The sequence below is a fragment of the Thamnophis sirtalis genome, unplaced genomic scaffold (assembly GCF_051295495.1).
Source record: "Thamnophis sirtalis isolate CommonGarterSnake01/CBP01778 unplaced genomic scaffold, rThaSir2_p1.2 scaffold_1, whole genome shotgun sequence".
NCBI lineage: Eukaryota > Metazoa > Chordata > Lepidosauria > Squamata > Natricidae > Thamnophis > Thamnophis sirtalis.
Window position 1 is genome coordinate 145,435,141 of NW_028261381.1, and position 27,773 is coordinate 145,462,913.

Below are 27,773 nucleotides of genomic sequence, written 5' to 3' on the forward strand. Positions count from 1 at the left end.
GATACCGCAGTCATAATGGAGAAGTCTCTTTGAATGAAGTGCGAGACCAAATAAAGATCAGATTTATCATGTATTGAAGCTGCCCCTGTAATTAGCATTTATTTTCAACGATGTGTCCAGGAAATAGGGCTTTAAATTTATCATGAGATGCACTATAGCAGTGATGCCTAACCTATTTTTCTTCGGGTGCCGAAAGTGTGCACACGTGCATGTGCCCACACCCATAATGCAATGTGTGTGTGACATCCCCCAATGCCATGACTCCATGCATATGCACCCCCCCCCCCGTGCTATCCCCTCTGCATGCATTTGTGAACAGGTCATCCTGAAGCCTCCTGAAATCAAAAGGGTGGGGGGAGACACATCATCCCTTGCCCCCTGTGCATGCATGCACAATGCCCCTCCCTCCATGCATGCGCACGTGTCTCCCGCATGTGCAGCAGCAGAGACCCAAGATAACAATGTATAACAAAAATATTCTTTTTTTTCATTAATTTAAAATTGCACAATGCATGACTGCTCATGCATAGATTTACTGGCCTTTACTGATCAGCATTTTTTGATTCTGGAAGAGAAAATTGTCCTTGGGTATTTGAGAAACAATTAGCCATTTGGGATATTGCTCTAGCATCCTGTGTGGATTACTGGGGGAATAATTCATGTTTGTTAGACTCTTTCCTGCTGTTGACCTTTGTCACCTTCAGATCAAAGGGTTCTACCAACCTGCTTTTGACAAACAAATTGTGATGCTTCTAATGTATGCTGGAATGGGTTACTAACTACAAGCTCCACGGAACATTACATGCCAGTTTTGAGGGAAATGATGACTATATGCCTCCTTGATTGGCTAGTTTTATTACTTGATGATTCTTCAGAAGAAGAGTGAATAACTTTCATGTTCCATGCTTGTACGCTCCAGAGTACAAGCTTGGATCAGTTGTGTGATATGAAAGCTCCTTAATAACTCAGAATTTATCAAGAATCTGATTTGCGCATAAGGTTTGTGCACCATTATCTTTCACAAGCCTGTTTCTTGAGGGTACCCTGGTTGTCATACAGTATTAGGTGAAATGTATTGCTTGAATGTTGTTTTATTGGTTTCTCTAGTCAGCTCTTTGGGTTGCACGCATAGCCAGTGGGAGGATTTCAGTAGCAGACTGCAATGTCAATTTAGGCATGGTAGCATTATTGCGTATTATATTGCTTTGTTTCCTTCACCACTCTTAAGTGGCCTTCTATTTCTCTCATGAATAGCAAGCAAAGTAACTTTTGCTTAGGCTCATGTTGTATTCTGTATTAACATTTGAAGGGAGGGGTGAATTATGGGTAGCTGCAAGATCATGCTTATTACAAATAACCAAAAATGAGTCTTAGGAAGCCATAGCTCCAATATAGCTTTGCAGGCTGTATGAACACAGAGGAGAGAAAGCTTGCTGTCATGAGGAGTTCACATTTTGAGGGGAGGCAAAGCAAATGCACCTGGCAAAGTCAGGGTACTAATGTATGAGGAAAGGGAGATTAGATAAGAACCTGCCATGTGTGGGAGGTGGGATACGTGTGTATGAGTTGAATATCTTTGCAGGTGGCAGATGGGAAGGATAGTAAAAGCTGACAATAATGGAGAAGTCAGGGAGGTTAATAGACAGAATATTGGAGGAGGATTGAGTGATCAGATTGGAGAGAGGGAGATGAGAAACAGGCAATTTTAGACAGGAGTAAATTGTGATCAACACAGGAAACAACAACAATGATGCTGAGTGGGAGACTCAATTCAAAACTGAAGATGTGGGTTAACAAAGGAGGGTATGAGAGACCAATGTGACCTGAAGGAAGAATAAGACATGAAATCAGTCCGAAGGCAGGAAGATTAGTGTCTATGCAGGTTGGGTACATAGACATTATGTCTAGAATTGAAAGAGCAAAAAAAATGTATGAAATATTAGGGTATGTAGTGACAGAGAGGTAAAATTGTGCACTTCATCAAGTACACATCGGAAAACCTGCATGAAGAAGAGAAATAAAGAAAATGAAAAATCTTGGTATATGGGATAGAGCCAACAACAAATGGCAGGAAGAAATGATGAAACACTATTATGGTGTGAGTTTTAAAATGTAATTTTTGTTTTTTTCTTGTATGACTGAAAGTCTGCGAAAATACTATTTATTGTAATAATAATTTGTTAGGTTCTGCCTAGCTTGTAGATCAAGTTTTTTTTTTAAAAAAACGTAAGTGATTTCAAGAGTGAGATGAGTGAGAATTGAATTATGTTTCCTTGTGCTATTACTTTAAACTAGTCTTATTCACCCCATTATTGTGTTGCTAATAACTATCGCTTTATTGAACTGCAGATAATGTTGGAAGAAACAGCTCAAAGGAATACAATCTAGGTGTCCAACTCTGTTTCTCCTTAGCAAATAATGTAACTTTGGGAATGCAAAATATATGGGGGAAGAGTAGGAGGATTTAGTATCTCCTATTATTCCACTGCATTCTTTTTAAATTCCAAAAAACTGCAGTTAATATGCCTTATAGGGGAACAAGCTGAGGAAATTCAGTGAAGTTTTAGAATTGTTTTTTTATTTAGACTACTTTTTATGTTATCCATTCCAAAGACTTTGGATGTTCAATAAGACACTAGCATATGGATATCCCCCATAATAAGCCATACACATGTACAAAACGTAATTAAATAATAATAAAAAATGATTGCCCAATAGACAACAGCTAGGTGTTGAATACTTTTTAAAGTAGAAACATTTTCAAAACCTTCCTAAATACACTAAACACACCACTAGTGACAACATATTCTGTACTGTGGGACCAACAACAGAAGAGACCTCCTTTCTGGTTCATGCTACTCTGTCTTTAATGAAAGAAAGCCCTTTAGATGATCCACCCTAGAAATTTTAACAGGATAACCAATGAATTATGTACTTTCCTGATTTCTAGAGATGATTTATATATAGGACTAGCTGATAACCAGGCATTGCCCAGGTATTCATTTATAGGGGGAAAATGTCCGAACCAAACGTAATGTCTAATGTTGGATTTTCCCCTTACCAGAGGGAACCCACTTGTGGAGTACTGTGAAGCTGTTACCATGGCAACTCCTCTGCGCTGTTCAGTAGAAGCCATTTTATGGCAGGACAGTAGAAGCCATTTTAAGGTACAACAGGCTGTATCTTAACAGAACACACACACCAAGGAGTTTTAGAGGTGTCTTACCCTCACAGTATTTGTTTCTAGAGAGTAAGTCATCTGTGTACCAAGTTTAGTTGAAATTACTTGAGGCATTCCAGAGTTATGCTGGAACACACATACACACACATGCACACACATTATATATATAGAAAGAAGAAGAAGAAGATAAAGTGATCTCTAGAGTAACCTGTGGCCATGCAATTGTTATATAGGGCTTCGTGGATAATGACCAGAACTTTGAATTGGCTTGGAAGCCTTCTGGCAAACAATAAAAGAGAATGAGTTTCCTCTGCTAATAGCAAGTTCATTGCATCTTATTTGGATTGTAACTTTCAAATAATCTTCAATGGCAATCTTGTATAGAGCACAATGCAATAAACCAAATGTGATAACTGTGAATTATTTTTGCCAAGTTTTTTATGTCATCTTGAACTCTTGCTAAACAAAAGCAGTTGAGAATTTCAGGTGAATCTCCTGTTGCATTAACAGAAAATATAGAAACTTTATAAAGCCATGTTGAGTATCTCATCCATTGTTGATGTGCATGCTAGACACACGCTCTACCAGCAGTATGTGGTAAGCAGATACACACAATTTCCACCAAAGCGACAATCTAGCAAGGCTAGTTCATAAGGCCCTGCAAAGCTATATTTCTGTTGATGAAATTAACAAAAGTAACTTGTGGAATTAGATATTTGAAGGACAATATTATTTTGCAGCCTTATGTGGCCTGATCCAGTCTTAGTTAATCACTTTTATGGTACTGTACTGTATTGCAAACAACCAATCACTTTTTCTTCTGCTTTTTATGGATTCACAAAGAAAATGTAATTGTACTACTACACTTTGGACCTTGCATCTAGTAGGCAGTCTTCCCCATCCAGGCACTACAGAGTATAGGATGGAGAGATCAGCTTTTGCAATTTAGAACTTCATAAATCTGTCATAGTACTAATCTTCTCTTAAGGGCAAAGCTGTTCTTTTTTTTTTTCTTAAACAAAAGGTGACAGTCCCAATTTGCATGAACCCTTAGGCACTGAAGCTTGTTGCAAGTGAAATACAGTACTACCGAGTTTCTATTAAATGCCAGTGGGGTAGAAACCAACTAAAAGGGAGAGAGTACAAACTTAAGTTTCTAAGTATGTAGCCCTTGAAATATATTGGGCGATACTGTACTGTACTCCCATCATCCTAATTAACAGGATTATTTCCTGTTGGGTAAGTAGGTACATTGCTTATAGCAACCTCACCAGACTTGCATAGAGGACCACTAGGAAATTCTAGAGCTGTAGGCAATATATCATCATCATCATCGTTCAGGATGGCAAATAATTTCTTATTGCTACCAAGAGCCACATTCAGCTGAAGGTAGTCTACTTTTAACTGGTTGCACCATAGTGGGTTAGTGAATATGTCTAATTTGCAGCATGCATTCATTATATTTATGGCATTTATTTTATTCAGGAAGTGGATGTAGGTATAACGTAGTCCTTCCACTAGTTATTTAGATTTATTTCATAAAATGGAAGTAAAAATTACACAGAGGAGCTGCCTGTTGTTGCCTTTCTGTTCTTTTTTTACTTCCTTAACAAATCAGCCCACTGTAACAACATTGCCAAAAAGGCATTAAGAGTTGTTAACCTAATCTTGAGTAGCTTCTTCTCTGGTAATATTGTACTGCTAACCAGAGCATACAAAACATTTGCTAGACCAATTCTCGAATACAGCTCATCTGTCTGGAACCCGCACTACATATCGGATATTAATACAATTGAGTGAGTCTAGAGATATTTCATGAGAAGAGTCTTCTCTGCTCGCAACAGAATACCTTATGCCACCAGACTTGAAATTTTGGGCTTAGACAACTTAAAACTACACCGCCTTTGGTCTGACCTAAGTGTAGTACACAAAAGCAACAGAGTGGTCAATGCCTGGAATGTACTACCGGACTCTGTGGTTTCTTCCCCAAACCCCCACAACTTTAACCTTAGACTGTCTACTTAGAGCTCACCCCATTCCTAAGAGGTCTGTAAGGGGTGTGCATAAGCACACCAATGTGCCTACCGTCCCTGTCCTGTATTCCCTTTTATTCGTATTCATTTCATGTATTCAAATCATGTTGATTTTTATATATGTTATTTAATACATGCTTGAGAAAATAAATAAATAAATAAATAAATAAATAATAAAATAACCACTATCCATTTGTTGTACATATTTCTTATCCCAATCCCCTTTCCTCTCCACATTTCTCCTAATCTCATTAAGCAATCTTCAGACTGCAAGATTTTGTTTGCTTTTCCTCCACTATTTTTTGGGGTGTCTAACCTCCAAATAGTTTGTTCCTTTAGCCTGATTGCTTTCTTTTCTCTTAATAACTTCTGACTTTTATTTCAGTTAGTTGTCTTTATCTGGATATCACTTATTTAACAGCCCCACCCTCCAATCCCTGCAGGTTGAGAGCAGCAGCTGTCATGCTCAGTAGCTTTGCTTTCCTGGGGTTTGTAGCATTCCATAGTTACAGTGATAATCATGACTTGCCAAGCATGCGGTAATTTGACAGTGTGCACCTGTTTTTGTCTCTTTTTTTATTGGTGACATTCCAACTCTTTGGTACCATTATATATTTAACTAGTGTAACACTTCTCCAGGGTTGACAGCCTTGACAGACTGAGGGATAAAGATCTGTCTGCTCCTCGACATGTATAATTTTGTCTTCTTATTGTTGGTATGGTAGAAAGAATTTTGGGGGTATTTATAATATGCACTTCCGAAGCCTGCAGGTCAAGTTGCCTTTTCTGTAATTCAGACTTGGCTTGTTTGCTGCTAAATTGTGTTTTATGGATAAATCTTAATTTTTATTCCAAGTGTAATGCAGCAGTAATATGCTTTATGTACATCCTACACACAGCCTCTTTTAGTATTATTCTTTATCATTTGCACCATGTAAATATACTTTAGATTTTATGGCCTGGATTTATATAGTTTTAAAGGAATGGCCATAATCTCTTCCTGCATACTAGTTCATTTTTAGCTTTTTAAGCATGCAAATAGGAACCCCAGTGGGGGGAACTCCTTCACGAATGATAGGCTGTCTGCTAAAACGAAGCAGGGCACTTGAAAGAAAACTGGGATGCTTGTAATTGTGGCGTCTGTCTGGTAAGAACAAAGAATGTTTATTCATAGAGAATATGCATGTGTAACATTTGTATCAATTCTAGGTTGACAATTGATTAAAAAAACCTGATAACAGTAGCAAAGAGTTAGACATCCTGCATTCTTTTGCTAGAATAAAGAGTAAGGAATAAAGATGGCTTGGAGCAAATAGAATGTGTATTAGATAACTCCTGGAGCATTCATCAGCCAAGGTTTAGAAATAGGGACCGCTAGAGATCAATAGGGACAACTATTAGATCATTACTAAAATGTTTTATTAGATGATTTGTTTTATATATCTGCATTATCCCACCTTCCACTTTAGTGAAAATGTATAAAGCTTTCTTAATTCTATTGTTCAAGGTTCCTTGGCATTTTCTAGCCAGGACCCCTTTTCTTGGAGTGCTCCAATAAAAGGAAACAAAACCTGCATCTTGTATCTGGAGTTCTTCATCGGCTTTGGCACCAGGTTCAGAACAGAATTGGGGACAGCACTACCATAAACCTTGCTACTTGGTAACTGTACGTATGGGCCCAGATATTGGGCAAATCAAAAAGTAGGATGGCTGGAACCTAGCAGAACATAGGGTAGTTCAGTAAGAGGTTCCACAAGAGCAAAGATTACATGGCCCTATATGTTGCTGAACTTAAATTTGCAGGCGTTATCAGAATTACTAGTGAGAGATCTTGGGAGTTCGTAATTCAGCAGTCTCTGAACGCCCCAGGTTCCCATTTCTCATTATAGATATGTTTTATACATCCTAGAGCTACCATTAATCTGCAAAAACTTTGACCATATTAATTTCACTGGGAGGTAAACTAAATACCCTCCTAGTAAATATTTGCTTCATGCCTATGCCTGACAATTGTTTCTTTGCAAAGGCTACTGTTCTCTTGCCATTTTGATCTCTTTTCTTCCACCTGGTTTCACTTTTGCTTTTGAAATGGTGAGAAAAATGAGTAATCAAAACTGAGTTCCTCCTCTCTATTTTCCTAGCCTCCAGGAAAAGAAACTTCTGTATTATTATAGAAGTTCTGAATGGATCACTTACGTAAGGTTTTGAAGGGAGGCTAAGGACTGTATGTAATTAATCTGAGAGGTGGCCCTATGGCTGCAGATAATTGGCAGTGATGAAAGAAGTAAGCAACCTTCATCTGCCTGTTGATTGGTTTTATAAATAATCTCAGCTGCTTCATTAGCATTGCAGAAGGCAAAACTAAGTTCTTTCTACTGCAAGACTTAGGATCCTCCAGGTTATGGTTCAAGTTTATCCTATAAGGTTTTTGCTGAGTCTCCCTCTGAGAACAAAAAGAGATTGGTTTCATTGGGACATGGCTTGAGGTGGTAGTTCCTCAGGGTTTTCCATGGTTTTCACTAGAAACCTGTTACTTCAAAGTGCTGAGAATGTCTTCAGGTAGCAGTTCTCTGAGTAGAGCAGCGATGTCTCCTCCCGCATTGTTATTGTGTGTCTCTACAATGGGGATGTGTGCTGCAAAGGAGTGGGGAGTGTGAATTGGCTATGTATTCTGGACCCTGAGAGCAGACGAATTCCATTTCCCATTTTAATGTATCATTTGCCTCTTAGAATAGCCCTATGTCCTCTGGAGTCTCCATGGAGTCTACTTCGCCATGAAAAACATTTAAACCACCAAAGAATATTTATGTGAATTTCATGGTACAGTAGTTTTGTTAAGATTAAAGGTAAAGGTTCCCCTCACACATATGTGCTAGTCGTTCCCAACACTAGGGGCCGGTGCTCATCTCCATTTCAAAACCGAAGAGCCAGCATTGTCCAAAGAAGTCTCTGTGGTCATGTGGCTGGCATAATTAAATGCCGAAGGTGCATTTACCTTCCCACCAAAGGAGATTGCTACCTTCCCACCAAAGGAGATTGCTATTTTTCTACTTGCATTTTTACATGATTTTGAACTGCTAGGGTGGCAGAAGCTGGGACAAGTAATGGGAGCTCACTCCATTATGCAGCGCTAGGGATTTGAACTGCTGACCTTTCTGATCAGTTGGCGTCTTACCAACCGAGCCACCGTGTCCCTGTGTTAAGATTATGATTTCATATTCAATGTTTTTTTTAAAAAACCCAACCCCTTTAAGCTATTATTTTAATAGTATCGGTGTTTCTTTTTCTTTTTTCTTTTTCACAAATAAATCCCACAGCAATCAGTGGCAATTGTGAAAGCCCAGTTGATTTTAGTGAGATATAATCCCTGGCAACCTACTCATCAAGTATTTGAAGAAGAAAACTCACCAAAAATGTCCAAAATGCACTCCGAAAGAGAACAGCTATATTATGTACAGCTATGATTTCTAATGCATGATTTTTTTTGTTAGTATCTAATAAAGACTGTAAACCTGAAAATAAGTTCTCTCTAATATGCTGTGCACATGGTCTACAGATAGTCCTCGACTAAAAATAGTTCATTTAGTGATTGTTTGAAGTTACAACAGCAGTGAAAAAAGGGAGTTATGACCATTTTTCAGTGACTTATGACCATTGTATAGTCCCCGTCATCATGTGATTTACATGCAGATGCTTGACAACCAAGTCACATTTATGACAGTTGCAGTGTCCCAGAAACTTATGATCCCCTTTTGTGACCTTCTGACAAGCAGAGTCAATGGGGAAGCCAGATTCACTTAATCTAATTTAAAATTGCAGTGACCCACTTAAGAAATCTGGTGAGAAAAATCGTAAAATGGGGTAAAACTCATTTAACCAATTTCTCACTTAGTAACATAAATTTTGGGCTCATTTGTGGTTATAAGATGAAGACCACCTGTATATGGTGATTGGGATATGCATTGGATGATTCAAACCATTTTTTAAAATATGTGGATAGCTTTCGTTTACTTTATTAATATATCGACTATATTTCAATTTATTTTTCTTCACTGTCTATTATGGGAATGTTAATATTTTTCTTTATAGATTTGCCTAGCATGGACTCTTATATTCATTTGAAGACCAAAAGTTCTTGGGACTGAGAATAATACTGTTCAGATTTTAAAAAGTTGTTGAAGAAATATTTAACTTGTCAGTGAGTCCTGCTCAGCATTTGAAAACGGGAGACATCATCAAAAGCAACATTTTAAGTAGTCTTAAATTTTTGGATAAGTTTTTCCAAACAAAGATATTTGCTTATTTATTATATTTTAAACACTGTTAGTATCAGATCTTTCCTTAAGACAGCTATTTCCAAAAGATACAGATTTTGGGTTTTTTTTAAGCACTTAAAATTATAATGCTTTGTCTATTAAAATTAGCATTACACGTATCTCATTATGCAAAAATCATTGTAATTGTTATTCAGCTTCCTTGATTAAATACAGTTGAAGCATCTTTTTCCTCCTTGGTTATGTGATCTCATGATTTTAAGGAATCATCTATTATTTTCAATAGTCACATTTAGTCACATTTCTCACTATTTTGCTTTATATGATGATTAATTTGGATGTTCAAGAAAGTGCACATCCAATTTGATTTTCCACCTTGCTATGGATTAATTCGTGCATCTGGGCCCTACTTTTGAAAACGTGATAGATCTTGGTTTGATTTAGCAATGCAGGACTTTTTTTTCCAAATTGATGACTAGCAGTTCCATTTGTTCCTGTTGATAAGACCAATAATGTGCATTTTAAAAATTATTTTAAAGAAACATTATAGAGCATATTTTAAAATGAATAAAGTATGGTGTTCACTCATAGTTCGTAAGGTCTAGATAACGGGTTAAGAATTAAATTTATTGCTATTAAATATCTCATTCAGATGATTTTTTTTATAGCAAATGGAAGAATTGGAAGATAATTCTTGAAAAAAATAAATACACAGGATAAAAATTCCTGATTTCAAGAGACATGGAAATGACTTTTTAGGATGGGGCTAATCTACATTTCTGGCTTAGAGCCAGATCCATTAAGTGTCAAATTTTTGCTACTATTTTGAAGTTCATTGGTTTGGCTTGGAGCCAATTGAATGAATTACTCAAAATAGTTTGCATATTTTATTTTTTTTCACCAAAAAGGGGGTGAGGCCCGTGTCTTTGAAATTCAGTGTGAGAAGTGGCCTTCAGACAACAGAAGGTATCAATCAAAATGTCATTTTGTTAGGCTGGTTAAATGAATTTTTTGAGTCATTTAACATAAGTGAATGACTTTCTAGGAAAAACAGTTGAACTTCCTATAAATTTTATTGTGGGTTTAATTATATTAAAGAAGGACTGCTAGTGCAACTGTTGCCATTTTCTTGTTTCGCCTATATGCATATAGCAATAGCAATAGCAATAGCAGTTAGACTTATATACCGCTTCATAGGGCTTTCAGCCCTCTCTAAGCAGTTTACAGAGTCAGCATATTGCCCCAACAACAATCCGGGTCCTCATTTTACCCACCTCGGAAGGATGGAAAGCTGAGTCAACCCTCAGCCGGTGAGATTTGAACAGCCGAACTGAAGAACTGCAGTCAGCTGAAGTAGCCTGCAGTGCTGCATTTAACCACTGCGCCACCTCAGCTCTTCGGAATATATATATATATTGTCTGTCTGTGTGTGTGTGTGTGTGTGTGTGTGTGTGTGTGTGTATGTATATGTATATATATGCAGGTTTTGGTGTATTTGGGTCTTTTCCCATGTAAGATTGAGAGTATCTTGGCGACGTTTCAACGAGGTCCCACTTGTCATCCACAGGCTGGTAAGGGCACGAGGATGACAAGTGGGACCTCATCGAAATGTCACCAAGATACTCTCAATCTTATATGGGAAAATACCCAAACACACCAAAACCTGCATACCTGTACCCATGAAAATCTACGAAAACAAACTCTATATAGAAACAAACTCTACATACATACATACATACATACATACATACATACATACATACATACATACATTCATTCATACATTCATTCATTCATTCATTCATTCATTCATTCATTCATTCATTCATTCATTCATTTAGAGTCACAACCCCCGGTATGCCCAAATATGGGAGGAAGTTTACTGCTTCCATTCTCTGTCTATCGGCTCGTCACAAGAGACCATCCAGACAGAAACCCAATATTTTTACTGTTGCCTTTGTTACATTTGTGTTGTATTTGTGCCGATAAATAAATAAAGGGAGACTAGTATAGATCTATTTCAAGCTATTTAGCTCTCATCAGCTAGCCATACCCTTACTGGGATTAGAACCTGTGCTGTATTGCATCTTAGGCAGATGTGTTAACCATTAAGCCACAAGGTCTTCTCCTTATCAGCTGAGCCAGGGAATAGGTATGTATTTAGAGTCACAACCCCTGGTATGCCCAAATATGGGAGGAAGTTTACTGCTTCCATTCTCTGTCTATCGGCTCGTCACAAGAGACCATCCAGACAGAAACCCAATATTTTTACTGTTGCCTTTGTTACATTTGTGTTGTATTTGTGCTGATAAATAAATAAAGTTTATTTATTTATGGTTTTCTGTCTGGATGGTCTCTTGAGCTAAATAGATCTATACTAGTCTCCCTTTATTTATCTATCAGCACAAATACAACATATATATGTTGTATTTGTGTATGTTGTATACACAAATATGTATGTATGTATATATACATACACCCCCCCCCCCAGAGAAATCTTTAAAAATATATCAAAAATGGTGAACAGATTTTAGTTCATCCAACAGCATCTCTCTAGCTTGTCAATCATTGAAGCACCAGCTGTAACTTATTAGTCAGTTTCCTGGATTAACTCTTGGCTGACATGTACTATTCTTAGTGTGACATTGTACAGTTTCCTTGCCAAATTCTGTAAGATCCATTTTTTTAATAATAGTTAAAAGAAACCTCTGGCAGTTAAGATGAAAATAATATAAATAATTAATGTTAAAATTTGTTGTGTTTACTAAACACACAAATTTATTAAACACTAAAAATTGTAACTTTAAAAGAATACAAAAGCATAAAAAAGAGAAAAATGCACATAAAAGAGCAGCTGAGGTAAAACAGACCTACCATTCACAAGTTAACACAGTGTTTCTCAACCTTGGCAACTTGAAGATGTCCGGACTTCAACTCCCAGAATTCCCCAGCCAGCATTCGCTGACCCGTATGTCCTTGACATGTTAGCAGTGGTGGGTTGCCAAATTTTTTTGCTACTGGTTTGGGTATGCTTGTGTGTGCACGCAACACTTCTGTGCATGCGCAGAAGTATCTGGGCGGGTGGGTGGAGTCTCCCGCCGCTGCTACTACTGGTGATCTGGGTCGATTGGGAGCAACTTACCTCTGCATGTTAGGGCATTTATACACAATCAGACATACACACACACTCATATTCTCAAATTTAAAGTGTTTTAAAATCAATTGTAGAACTATTCTAGTTTTTGCTTTGGCTGAATGTCTCAATGATTCATAAATAACTAAATCATGCTATCTATAATTGTGCTTTCCTTTTGATTTGCAAAACTGCAAGTATTTTTCAGGCTATTTTCCTGGAGGAAAATATGCATGTCTTAAATAATAACATCAGATTTCAGATTTTGACTTTAAAATTTAGATTTGCCTTCAGCATTAGAAGAAAGATTGACATTATAGAGCTTGTTTATATATTCTTTTACTTAAATTCCCTATTCCAGTAATCGTTAACATTGCCATAACAAATAAACGACTTCATCTTTATACCACAGAACTCTTTGCTACTCCTATTGCATCAGACTATAGTGAAAGATCTGTCAGATTCCACTAATTTGGAATGTCCTGTTTTAGACTCTAGAATTGAGAATTTAAGGCCTTTTTTAATTATCCAAGCATACTATAATGATTTATTTTCAATTTTGGCTCCCTGGATGAATACCATTAATGAATTGGTTTTCCTGGGTTTCTCTTTCTTGACTTTTCTTTATTCAGCTATGCAACAGCCAATTTAACAATCTGTAAATTGCACACACACAAAAAACCCAGCAAGTTAGAGGCCTATCCCTTGCCATTTGATATTTGAGTGCTCCTCAATGCGCTGTATATTAGTTTTTATTTTCTGCTCTGACACCTTACTATGAGGGAAGAACTCTCCGGAGCATCCTAAAATATTTCTATTAAAGACAAAAAGAGTTAAGCAAAATGCAGACAGTAGATCTCATAGTCACAGGAGAAAATAATATATAGTGACATTTCAAAAGCATTAATTAGGGAAGGAGTCAGAAGGTGGTAGTCTGGGTGGTTCAGCTCCTTTTCATTATGTCTTTTGCAGATGATTAGTCAAACTCAAGGAAAAAGATGGCGCCTGCATCTCCAGCTTTCTTAGATTATCATAGTTTTGCTTAATGTCTACTACCCTTCATGGATTCAGGTGAAGCCTTCCTAAGTGTATGTGAAGAGAGTATTGAAGGCATTGGAAAACCTAACTTAGAACAATTTACGGAGGAAGAAATTAGTATTGGGCCCTCTATGCTTTGCACTATATCTGTACTGTAATGCTTTATGTAGAAATAATGTCACTGTCACTTGTGTCAGGGTTTCAAGTAATGGATCCATCGCAAGCAAAAACTCTGAGGCAGGTGGATTCCTCAAGGAATAGCTTTATTGGAAATATCATATTGGCACATATCTGGTGAAAACCAACTCTGAGGGGCCCCTTGGTTTTCACTTAATTAAAAGTGAAACTTTCCCCCTCAACCACAAACAATCAAGGCAGTGTCTGCTGGTCTGGTGACATCACTCCTCCTTCCTCCAGCCAGGTGTGACCTTGGTTCCAAGATAAAATATTTTGTTTTGACTATCCCTCACTCCAGTGTGGCAGCACTGAAGCTTCAAGATGGCTTCGGCCAGATCAGCTTCAGGGTTGACAACTTGTAGTTGAGGTTGTCAGTCCAGCATTGTAGCAGGTCTCGGCAATTGTAGATACATTTTCCATATGTGTATTGAAAATAGTGGGGAAAATACCTAAGAGTCTTTTCCTATAAAGCATGTGCTTTACTACTGATGTATTTCCTTTTTCTTTTCACAGAAACTGTTGTGGTAATTTTGTTTTAACCCCATGTTGAAAGACTGTGACTTAGATTGTTGAAACATCTAGAACAATTTCATGGCCAATTCTGAAAGATTTTTTTTCACAGGAACTAGCCACCATAAGTATAAGAAGTTTTGACATCTATAGAATGATAGTAATAGGAAGAAAGATGTCTCCCTCTCCCATTTTTGGTTGGAAGTTTTATGAGGCAGGGTTGCTAGAACTGATGGTTGTAGTGAATGACTGAACCCTGATTCTCATGGTTTTTCCCTTGATATCTCATCAAGCTACCATGATCTGATATGCTATTCTGCATATTTTAATCACCATATATTTTAGTTACATAACAGCATCAAATCCATATAGACCATATGAATAAGCTGCATTCGCTGGTTCAGATGCATTTTAGGCTTTTAATAAATACTTTCTTCATTGGCTGCCATCTTTTAATAAAATTTATATGGCTCAACCTTCTGATAACTTTGTCTGTGAAGATTTGTCAAGAAATATTTGTGTGTATGACCAAAGAAAACCAGCCTTTTAAAAAATAGCCTGAAATAAATTTTCAGTAATTCCCCTTCGTTGGTATAGAACTGTAAATTAGCCCACACAACATGCAAGACATTACAATAATATTTTTTCTTTAAAAAACAACAACTATATTGTTATTTCCCTCAGAGACTGCATTTATTGGCCTATATTTGCCTAGTACACAGAGCATGTTTTGAAATTGGCAAGGTCTCTGGGAACTAAAATTGCTTCTCCTTTGCTGCTGGTCCAGGCATTGTGCCATGCTGGTTTTCATTACCATATAGTTTTAATAAATTCCTTTAAGGAAAATCTCTAAAATGATAGTTGCTTCTTCTGGTGTTAAAAGCAGACTATGCAATATAAATCATAGTTCACAAAACTCCATAAGGGGTGGATGGGAGTGGCAGGTAGCTTTGTTGTGCAAGCAAGTATGAATGTTATTCAGAATCTAGTGTGTATTTGACAGTCTTTGTATTTTGATCCTTGTATTGTAATTTCATGTAAGACCCTGATTTTTTTTTACTTTTCTGAATCTCCTCTGAACCTGCTGAATTATTGGTGGTGCTTCTGAAATTGCCCCTACAGAAGGAACTTTAGTGCCCTCTATAACAACCTTGCCAAGCTGTTGCCCTCCAGATGTGCTGGACTATAATTCCACTCAACCCAGCCAGCATGGCAGTTGGTGATGCTTGACTGAATGTTTTCATATATAAATAAATGTTTTGGGAAGCTCCGGAGACATTTATTATGCAGCTGAAGTAAAATTAAGGTTGCATATTGTGCTCACTGTTAATTGCTCTCCATAACAGCTGCTTTCAATTTTTTCTCTGAGAAGAGGCAACAATATTTGTGTGTATGTGCGCACATCTGAACTCCTAGCAAAACTTGATCAAAGGCAATATAGCAATTTATCATAATCTGTAGAAAATGAAGATAAGAGATTTGGTCTTTTCCTCAATAAAGTTAAATTCTGGAGTCAGGACAGACAAAATGAAATATTTCTTCATATCACATATACAGGTAGTCCTCGACTTACAGCAGTTCACTAATGACCGTTCAAAGTTACAACGGCACTGAAAAAAAGTGACTTATGCCATTTACATACGTTGCAGCATCCCCATGGTAAATGTGATCAAAATTTGGATACTTGACAACAGATTTATATTTATGACTGTTGCAGTGTCCCTGCTCATATGATCCCCTTTTGCAACTTTCTGATAATCAAAGCCAATGAGGGAGCCAGATTCATTTAACAACTGTGTTACTAACTTAACAATTGCAATGATTCACTTAACAAATGTGGCAAGAAAGATTGTGAAATGGGACAAAATTCACTTTACAAATGTTTCACTTAGCAACTGAAATGTTGGGCTCAATTGTGGTTGTAAGTCAAGGACCCCATGTAATAAATTTTAAGATTGATGTTGCAAGATTACCTCCTGACTATGGTAATTTTTGAAAGGGTTTGAACAAAGTAATGTTGATGTATCTATCTACCCATAGCTCTACCAATAGATCTATCCATACTAAGGGACAGCATGTCATTTTGACAATAGCAACAGAGGGGGGGAAAGGTATCCAGTAGAGGTTTTTTTAGTGGCAGCTTTTATTCCTTGTGTGGCATTTTCCATAGAATCTTTCTGGGAGAGAGAAGTCATGAATTACACTGAACTTTCTGTCCTAAGTATTAAGTAGTTCAAATGTATTAATCATAGGATTGTCATAGTAAAATGAACTGATATAAAAAATAAGAACATTCTTATGGCCTTATTCTGTATCACACAGAAACATGTATAAAGAAAAGGAGAAAAAATGTAGGAGCCCAACTTTTATTTTTGTGGGCTGTTATTATATGTGGGATAGCTGTTAATATATTCAGCTAAACTTCCCCCACAATTGGGAGCTCTGCCTTATCAAGAATCCTAGGCTGTGGAGAAGTTCAGTTAGCAATAGCAATAGCAATAGTAGTAACAATAGCGCTTAGATTTATATATCACTTCATAGTGCTTTCACAGCCCTCTCTAAGTGTTTTACAAAGTCAGCATATTGCCCCCAACAATTTGGGTCCTCATTTTACCCACCTTGGAAGGATGGAAGGCTGAGTCAACCTTGAGCCTGTTGGGATTTGAACTGCCAAATTGCAGGTAGCTGGCCGGTTATGACTCTTTTATATCCCTTTATATATAATGTCAAAAAATTATTGTGAAGTTAGGATTGCAATATTATTGAGACATGCAGTCTTATCCCTACCTCACCTGAACTATATTTATGAAGATGGTTTCTGTTTAACCATGTTCCAATGATTTAATATTAACTTTAGATATCTGTGCCTCACCCCTTTCACTGATTCCAATTTAAAATTTGTCAAGTTATGCTGAAAAAGATTCTTATGAATTCTAAATATTTTGCAACAAACAAGTACAATATGTGTCTGAATTGTCCTCCTAATAGCATTTCCATATTTTTCCATTCAAAATTAAGTCTAGTGATAACTGGATAAAAATGAATTTCTATTCTGTGATTAGAACCTTTCTTTCTCTGTGAAGGAAATAATCCATCAATGAGAATTTTAAAGGAATTTTTTTCAGTCCAATTGCCAAATCAGCTCAGAGGATTTTTCTTATAGCACATTAATCTGTCAATCCAGTTCCCCAGATGTTGATACATAAAAGGACATAAAACACATTTTAAATAAAGCAAAAAATATTCATTGATGTAGAGAATACATATGATAAAATGAATAGGCTTGAATTATGCAATGATTTATGTAAATTTATGTCCTTTTGGAGAATAAATTAAATGTTCAGTGAATGATTCTTGTTGAGCAGAAAGTAAGGATAGGAGTTTTGATGATATCTTGGTTTTAAAATGTATTTATTATATATAAGGAATGCTTGTGGTATCATTAGAGTTGTATTAGTTGAAGACATAAACATACATGTACTTTGGTCTTGCAATGAATATTAGATAGATTACATGTTGCAATGAGAAGTATGTATCTGAAAATTAATGAATCAGACCAGGGTAATTTAGGATAAAATAGAATGAATAGTTTCAAACACATGATTTTGCCCCTCTAGGTAGAAAGTTTAGCGAAAATGTAAAAATTGAGAAATTTAAAACTATACAAACACTAGTAGAAAGGTAGTAAATTTTATGAAGTGTGTTGTGAAAGAAGAATGCCTTCTGAAAGAAGTAAAACATTTGTAAGAATGCTTCTGAGCATTTTGTTCTATGGAAGTAGAGATTAGATACTGCAAATCAGGAAAACTCAAACAAGAATAAGTTGAAATCAGTAGGAATGGATTGGTTCGGAATTGTGATAAAACAAGAAGATGTAAAGTTAAGAATAAATAGAAGATGATTGAATGTGGATTGATTACAAAAGTGAATGATCAATGTGAAATAAGCATATTGAGGTGATTTGGTTGTATGGAAAAAAAATTCTTCTGCGACGACTGCGGGAGGTGGGGGTGGGAGGCACTGTTTTGCAGTGGTTCTCCTCCTACCTCTCGGACAGGTCACAGTCGGTGTTGATTGGGGGGCAGAGATCGACCCCTAGGCCCCTAACATATGGGGTGCCGCAGGGTTCGGTCTTATCCCCCCTACTATTTAACATCTACATGAAACCGCTGGGCGAGATCATTCGGAGGCACGGGATAAGATACCACCAATACGCGGACGATACTCAGCTGTATCTGTCCGCCCCGTGCCAACTCAATGAAGCGGTGTACGTGATGAGCCGGGGTCTCGAAGCCGTTAGGGACTGGATGAGAGCTAACAAACTGGTACTCAACCCGGACAAGACCGAGTGGCTGTTGTGTTTCCCTCCCAATAATTTGGCTAGTGTTCCATCACTCAGGCTGGGGGGCCAAACTTTATACCCCTCAGACAGGGTTCGCAACTTGGGAGTCCTCCTGGACCCACAGCTGACCTTTGACCACCACCTGTCGGCTGTGACCAGGGGGGCATTTGCCCAGGTTCACCTGGTGCGCCAGTTGCGACCCTACCTGAACTGGGAGGCCCTCACAACGGTCACTCGGGCCCTTGTGACCTCTAGGCTGGAATACTGCAACGTGCTCTACATGGGGCTGCCCTTGAAGAGCATCCGGCGACTTCAGCTAGTCCAGAATGCGGCCGCGCGAGTGATCATGGGCGCACCGCGGTTCGCCCACATAACACCTATCCTCCGCGAGCTGCGCTGGCTACCTGTTGATCTCCGGGTGCGCTTCAAGGTGCTACTTACCACCCATAAAGCCCTCCATGGTAGTGGATCTGAGTACTTGAGAGACCGCCTCCTGCCAATTACCTCCCTACGACCTATTAGACACACAGATTAGGCCTCCTCCGAGTTCCATCCGCCAGTCAGTGTCGACTGGCAACTACGCGGAGGAGAGCCTTTTCAGTAGTAGCTCCGACCCTTTGGAACGACCTCCCCGTGGAGATTCGCACCCTCACCACCGTCCAGACCTTCTGCACAGCCCTCAAGACCTGGCTATCCCGTCAGGCCTGGGGATAAAGATTCTAATCCGTCCCCACCCGAATGATGAATGAATGTTGTGTTCTATTTTTACTTATGTATTGTCTCATGTCTTGTCTTGTATTCTGCTCTCCACAAATTGTAAGCCGCCCTGAGTCCCCTCAGGGAAAAGGGCGGCCTATAAATAATAAACAAACAAACAAACAAACAAACAAACAAAATGAATGAAAGCCATATTGCAAAACATTGAACAGTGAATGAGCTGAAAGGAAAGGGAAGAGAGAAATTATTTTTTTTCTTACAGTTCCTAGTGCTACTTGCTTTTTATTGATATGACCTGCATAATGTTGTTTATGTTGGAATGTAATCTATGTTCATTCAAAAAATGTAACCGTAGCAACCTTGTCAACATGTGCACACTATTTACTAAACATACAGGTAGTCCTCGATTTAGGACCACAGTTGGGTCCAGAATTTCCATTGCTAAGCAAGGTAATTGTTGAGTCAGTCATGCCCAAATTTACAATCTCTTTTTGCCATGGTTGTTAAGCAGGAGACTGCAGTTGTTAAGTAATTCATGTGATTGTTAAGCAAATCTGGCTGCCCCAATTGGCTTTGCTTGTCAGAAGCCAGCTGGGAAGCTTGCAGATGTCAATCACATGACCCCAGGATGCTGCAAGCCATTGTAAATACACATTGGTTGCCAATCATCTGAATTTTGTTCATGTGTCCCTGGGGATGTTGCAATAGTCATAAGTTATGAGACTAGTTATAAGCCACATTTTTCATTGCTGTTATAATTTTGAACAGTTGCTAAGCAATTGGTTGTAAGTTAAGGACCTCTTGTTTTTTATTTTCACATGTAGAGCAATATAATACAATACTGAAGGAAACTCAAGTTCCAGTTCAAAGGTTTTTTTAAAAAAAACATTTTTTGTTTCAGTTTCTTTTGGAATAATGTTCCTGATTTAAGTAAACATGCTGATTATTATTATCATACTTTACAATTTTGATGATTCCATATTTGGGTCCACATTTAAAGCTGTATGAAATAGTTTTTGGTCACCAAGGATGATGTATTAATGCCAAAATATTGAACTTGGGACAAAAGCTTCTTGTTTAAGTATGGCCCATAAGTATACTTGCGAAGGGGTTCAAAATAGTCTCTATGATATTATTTCAAAATTCAAATGAAATCCAGCTTAATATAAATTTCAATTTTTAAGAAAGTCAATTCAAACCAAATGCCAACTAATTTTGGCTCTCCATTTGACAATTATTTTATTTTGAATTTAATCTGGTATTAGATTGTAGCCTTGGATTTTGTTGCAAATCTAACACCTTTATTGTATACCTGACCTACATATTTCATTTGTGGATTCCCTTGTGAGCACTAAATGTATCTGGCTATTAACACTCAGCCTGGGTGTCTGAATAAACATTGGATGCATAATTCAATCTTGACATATTTTTCTCTTTTATATATTTTTCTCAAGGGGACTCTAGCTGCAGAATGTACTGAAGCAATCATTAATCTATCAGGATTTCATGTATCCCATCATGGAGCATTGAAAAGATTCTCTAGAGCTATTTTTTTCCTATTTGTTATTTCCGTGTTACAACATATCATGATAGCTAAAATATGCATAATATTCCCTATTCATCAAAAATATGAAGATGCCTTTTAATAAAGCAGTGAATATTTCAAGGCTGTTTGGTTATAGAGAACCATCTTAAACCTAAGTATCAGAAATACATCAATAGTATCTCAGAATTGGAAGACACTCTTGTACTAGCTGTCAATCATTTTATATAAACATCATGCAAATTAAATTGTGCTATCAAACCAGAGCAATTTGCTGTGGCATTTAGTTTATGCTGCATTTCAGTTTTATTTTGTTGCTGTTATAAACCCATATTTTGTGCTCAAGAGAGATCCTTGCTATATTCTAAAATAGAATACATCTTGCCAATCCTCTAGTGGGCAGATGTTAAATTATGTTTGCAGAATGAACGGAGAGTCAGACTTGATTCTGCTAGTAATGCATATTATATCATTTATTTATTTAGTTAAATAGATTTTCATCTTTTTGCTAAATGTATCCAAGGTGGTTTTACAATTTAAAATAATGGTATATAACGTCATGGTTATAAGTTAAAAGATCAAGGGAAAGGAAAATGAGTGTATTGTTCTGTTCAAACATAATTGCATGCTGAGGAATGATCATTGTTGCTTATACATCAAAACAAGCATCATCTGAATACTAGAAAAAATATTTGTAGTCCTATGGGTGGTGGTGGGGAATAATCAAGGGTTGCAGAACATAATTCTTGATGAAGATTAAGCCTAAAGAAAGGCAGTTTTTCCCAGGGACCACATTTTGTGTTTTCTCTCCCTCAACACCTCTTTAGCCTTTGAGGGGTTGAAGAAGATATGATTATTGATGTATGGGGTGTGAGGTGGTTATCCTTCAGATTTTTTTATTCTCACATTTTACCATTCAGTTTTCATCTTTACAAAGTATTCCAGGATAATAAATCAACAATGCTTTAATATAACCGACTTTCAGAATGCTAACTTTGAAAGAAGGCAAGGCTATGGCATACTTAAATTTAAATGTATGTTTTGTATGGATTAATGTGTTTTTTGTGAGTTGGAATGGAATGAACACATGGTAAATGGACTTGATCTGAAACTGGATGGATTTCTCTGTTGCTTGTAATCTTAACTGTTTCTGTACATGGAAATCATTTTTTTTCCAAGAGTAATGCTGTTACTGTTTGGAACATTACAAAAAGTGCCCTTCAATTCATTTTTTTAATGAGATAATGAAATTAGGGAAAAAAATTATAACCCTACCCCAAACATTGCTGCTAAAATTCCAACTGGTTCCTGTGAAAGCCTTGGACTTGATTGTAGACCTCAATGGTCTTCCTCTTTTATCCCTTCCCTCTGCCCTCCCAAACTTTGCATTCTTCTTTTGATTTTTACACGTAGTTAGAGGGGGCTTTCTTGCGAGCTTCAGTCCAACTAATTTGGTTTTGCCAAAAGTTTTTGCTTTGTCTCTTGTTAGGGTACAAATCAATGTAACTTTTGTATAAATGTTAGCAGCAGCAAAAGCCCATCTGGCCCTGCAAATGATAATTTGAAATTCTTTCAGCATTTTATGACTTGAGGTTCTGGCAGACTTTAATTTGATTCTTCTAGGCTTCTGCCAAAGTTATTTTTTAAAGTTAGAATAGAACTGAAACTCTTTTAGAGAGAAAAATTACACAAATATCTTGCCATTTCATTTTAAATCTATTTCTATTATTGCTGACATTTAAATTTAATTATAGAGTAAAATTGCTTGATTTGTTAAGCAGGTGGTGATGGTGCTGAATATCTGTTTTATAACAATATCAATTCTCTTTCTATATATTAATGCTAACTTTTTTCTTGGTCTTGTTTTGTTCAGAGCTGCCCAGAAACTTAACCTGTCCTCAAAGAAAAAGAAGCATCATGCACCTTTGCTGCACTCCCATGGTGTCTCTATCTATGCCACAAATTTTAGTGGCATCCTACAGATGTATCCTCCTCCAGCACCACCATGCCTTTTAAGAGCTGTATCAAAAGTCAAAGACAACCCAGGAATTGGAAAGGTATTTAAATCTCTGTTTCCTAGTTGCTTCCTTAATAATAATGAAGAATTGGATAGCCAAATGTATTCTGACTGGAATGAATCTAATCCAATCTAATGTAATCTAGAAAAACTGTTTGTTCCTGTTGACAAGAATGTAATCCATGGTTACAGAGTCCTGGTACTTCAGAAGCAGATCATGATAGTGGATAGACATACATTTTAATTTGAATTGGCACCTTTGTGCTAAGCTGCATCTGAAAGCTGCTACAAAGAAAGCTATCCGAAAGAAGAGCTTTTGGAAAGGTGCTGGTACATTGATAATAGTAGGTCTGCTAGGACTACACTGATACTATGGGAAACCTTTCTCAAATGGGTGTTGCTTTTTTCTTATTCATGTCTAAAATTATGTGGAAGTTATTTGGCTATCATCATCTGTGCAAAATTCTTCTGCACAGCCCTGAAACTTAACCTCTCCCCACATTTACCCTTATGTGGTGTCACTGGATACAATATGTACAGTGATATATTGAAGTTTGGCTGCAGTTACCAAGGTAGGCCTTAATAACGGCTTTAACTTATGTTCATTCATATTCATTCCTCTTCTTCCTCTACACATCTCTAGATCCTTTTCAGCTCCCTTAGCTCTATAAACAATGAGAAACATTGGGAACAACGGATCAAGAGAGATCCCAGGCATGATGTTACTGAAGGCCTTGGACACCTCCCAAATGGCCAGGGGCTTAGCAGGACCATGCAGCAGAGCTTCAGATATAACTTTCAGTTCCCTTTGGAATCCCACCAAATCCATCAATTTCTGGGGCAGACCAATTCAATAGGTTCTAGCTCCCTTCAGAGAGACAACCTCAAATTCACCAGGTGTGATCTAACCATGACAAAGGCGTAGAGGTAGCTCCTGCCTCAGACCACATTGCCATTGCTCTGACAAGAAAATCATGTCTGGTTTGGGCTACTGTTGCATGAATGACTGCCCATGCAGTGGTGGGATTCAAATAATTTAACAACCGGTCTGTGCCCTAATGATTTCTTCCAACAACCAGTTCAGCAAATTGCTCAGAAAGTTAACAACCGGTTCTCCCGAAGTGGGGCAAACTGGCTTAATCCCACCACTGAGCCAATGGTTGCCATGGTGGTCCTGAATTCCTGAGCTGCCTCCAAGGCCCATCCAGGGAAAACAAATTGATGATAAATTAAGGAGTTTTCATTGTGTCTTCTGTTTGCTAATTGGTGTTCATGGATGTGCCCTGCTAGTGTTATGCCTGTCTGCCCTACATAGTGACTGTTAAAGTCCTTACACTGTATGATGTAAATGACTCCTGTTTTTCCTTCTTGAGCTACACTGTGTCTTTGGTTTACTGAAGGTGGTTTGCAGGGCTTTAGTTGGTTGTTTCTGAGATGCTGTTGATGTATGGCAGTGTTATCTTTTTCATAATTTACATTGGTTGTATTGTAGTGTATTGTGTGATCAGGCAATTTTTGATAAAGTTGTTTGGGTATTCATTTTGATGGAAGATGTTGTATAGGTGATCTGTTTCCTTTTTTTGGGGGTTCTTACATTGATCCTCTTGTGGGAGGTTGGTAATAGAGCTTGTTATGGAGCATTTGGTTTGCATGGGTAGTCATAGACTTCTTTCTAACTTGCCACCATTTCCTCTGCTGATGAAAATATTCTGAATGCTGTTGTTTTGTTATTCCCTTGTGAATTTTACCCTTTTGAAGAAGTGGATAGTTTTGTGTCTTCTCTAGTTGTTCTTTTTCTTTTAATCAGAAGGTGTTTTCTACATACTGGATCCATACTTTCAGTTCCATGTTTTGGGATGACAAATGTTTAATGTGCTTTAATGCAGTGTCCAGAAATGATAACAGTTCCTTGGATATACTTAGAATCAAACAAAATATGGATATTACCTTGTTGTGTAACAAAATGTCTGTAGGAAAACAACCAAACTATGGAGCGCCAAGGATTCCATAGTTCAATCCTTAGCAACATATATTCTTTTCTATTAGTTCTAGATATATCTGCACAACATAGAGTTTGATGTGGGAATAGCATCATAAGATTATTAAGGTTTTGTAGTTGAAATTCTGGAACATTTAATGCAGTTTGTTAAACTTTGGAAATGGGAGGGAGGGAAGAAGATGTATCTATCTATTATCTACTGGATGTCTATCTGCCCTCCTCTCCCTCTCCCCTCCCATCCATCCATCCATCCATCTATCATTTCTATCTTACAGTTCAAGACACTCTGAATGGCTAAGGTAATGCAGGAAGGAAAGGAGGAACAAGGGGAGGGGGGAAGGAAGAAAGGGAGGGAAGAAAGGTAAAAAAGAACAGAAAAAGGAAGGGAGGAAAGGGAGAGAGGGAGGGAGGGAAGGAAGGAGATGGAGGATTGAAGGAAGGAAGGAGGGATGGAAAAGGAAATAGGATAATGACAGAGTGACAGGGAGGCAGGGAGGAAAGGGAAAAAGGAGGGAGGGAGGAAAGAAAAAGGAAAGAAGGAAGGAAGATTGATTCTGATGCTCCCTCTCAACTTCCCACAAGGAAACTTAACGGGAATGACAGGATGTTGGAAGTTGATTCTACTTCTTCTCCTCCCCCCATTTGCTTTGATAAGGAGATATTTCTGAAGCAATAACCCAACATGGCATAAGTTATCTAGTTTAATATAATTATAACCCACCTATTATCTAGAGGATCTTACAATGAATTACAGTCCACAAAACAATGTAAAATAATACATTTATTAAAAATACAATATAAGACATACTGTAACAAATAATATTAATGAGGAGGCTCTTAAGGGATGAAGGGCCTGGTCAACTTGTGGTTACTAAATTCCAAATGTGAGAGTAAAAAGTCAGATCTTCATCAGATGATAGCAATCAGGGGACTCTGTTGGATTGTACACTTTGTGGGCAAAAATTGTTTGGAATAGAGATAGCCAAAGTTTGCTATATCTACTTAGAGGTTGGGCACAGGACTTTGGAAGATCCAGTAGCAAAATGTTGATTTGTTGTAGATGCTTTTCCACAATTCCCATTGAGTTTTCCTCTGTGCATTTCTTAACTCTTACACTAAAGAAGCTAGCTGGGACTACTAAGTATGTATATATGACTCCTACCGCAACCACAACTATACCCCTTCTTTGCTGTCATAACAATTCTGACAATGGATTATTTTTGACTACTTAAGCACTTGTATGGAAAAGATGATCTGGGGAGATGCATTGACTTGGATGTGGCGTGGAAACATATGTTTTCATGTAGCAAATTAACACCCCCATTAGATTTGTCATTCTTTGCAGTTTTTCTCTTGCGAAATAAGCAGCTTTGAAAAAAACCTAATAAAAAAAGCACAAGAACTAAAGAAACATATTATAACTTGCATGGATTTTCCCCAGTGTAGATATTTCTAAATTACCTTGTCAGATAAAAGTTTGCTCTGTGATTGAGCAAGAGGAAAGGTTAGTGCTTTAAACTTCAAAAAATGTGAGTGTTGTGGGAGACCTCAAAAATAAGTTGCATTAACATTCAAATTCAGTTATGATAGAATTTATTCTCAAAATTACAGAACTAGAAAGGGTGTCATTAACAACAGCTAGATTTGTCACCAGCTTTTATACTCTCCAGTTCCCTCTCAGTAGTTTGAGGTCATTTTAGGCCTCTTTAGAGAGCTGACAAATATTAAAAATATGCAAGGCAAGAATTATTTCTGCTCAATGTAGTTGGAATATTTTCAATAAATTTTACATGACACCACAGGGATTGATGTGTATGTGTTTCAAAAAATCAGGATGGCAGTAACAACCAAACAATTTAAGCCCTGTTCCTTTTTAAAACATGACACACTTGATGCATGCAAAAAAGCAGCTTTAAATATATGGTTGCACCTAGAATAGAATAGAATAGAATAGAATAGAATAGAATAACAGAGTTGGAAGAGACCATGGAGGAATTCCTTCTTGACTTTTTGTTTACTCTCATAGTGGATGTCCCTGCATGACACAATGTGCTATGAAGATGTCATTATGAAGCATCCCTACGATTTCCCTGGTAGATTTTATTAAAATGTATGGAGAATGGGAACCTATAGTCTGTCTAAAACAGTGTTTCTCAATCTCAGCAACTTAAAGATGGATGGACTTCAACTCCCAGAATTTCCCAGCCAAATGGATTCATAATTGGCTGGCCAACCACATTCTATGTGTAGTCTTTAGTGGAACTGCATTTACATAGAGGAAACTATGCAGTGGGGTATCACACGTTTCCATTTTAGGTCTGGTATTCTCAATATCTTCATAAAAGATTTTGATGAATGGATAGAAGGGAAACTTGTCAAACTTGCAGATACCAAGCTGGCAGAAACACTCCAGAAGATGGGTTCAAGATCCAGAAGGGTCTTGTAATATTTGAACATCGGGCAGTAGCAGTAACTGATTGATTGATTGATTGATTGATTGATTATATTTGTATGCCCCCCGAAGGGGACTCAGGGCGGCTCACAATTCAAATCAGGGAAGGGGGTACAGACAAAAAATAAACAAAACATAACTGTGAGAAGGATCTAGAATTCTTAGTGACAACCACTTAAATATGAGCCAGCTGCCAAAAAAGTCAACACAGTCCTAGGCTGGTCTAACCAAGGGATAGACCCAAGATCATGTGAAGTGTTAGTACTGCTTTATAATGCATTGGTAAAACCAAACTTGGAATATTGCATCCAGATGTTGAGATTCTAGAAAGAGTGCAGAGAAGAGCAACAAAGATCA

At 37.4% G+C, this 27,773-nt stretch overlaps 1 protein-coding gene across 1 annotated transcript in view; it reads left to right on the plus strand.

Annotated features, from left to right (window-relative positions):
• KIF26A (kinesin family member 26A) overlaps nt 1–27,773 on the plus strand; it is a 94,298-nt gene that overhangs the window by 31,844 nt on the left and 34,681 nt on the right. The window contains exon 4 of the mRNA XM_087704752.1: nt 22,822–23,005. Within this exon, the coding sequence (XP_087560878.1) occupies nt 22,822–23,005 (184 nt within the window). The remainder of the gene's footprint in view (nt 1–22,821; nt 23,006–27,773) is intronic.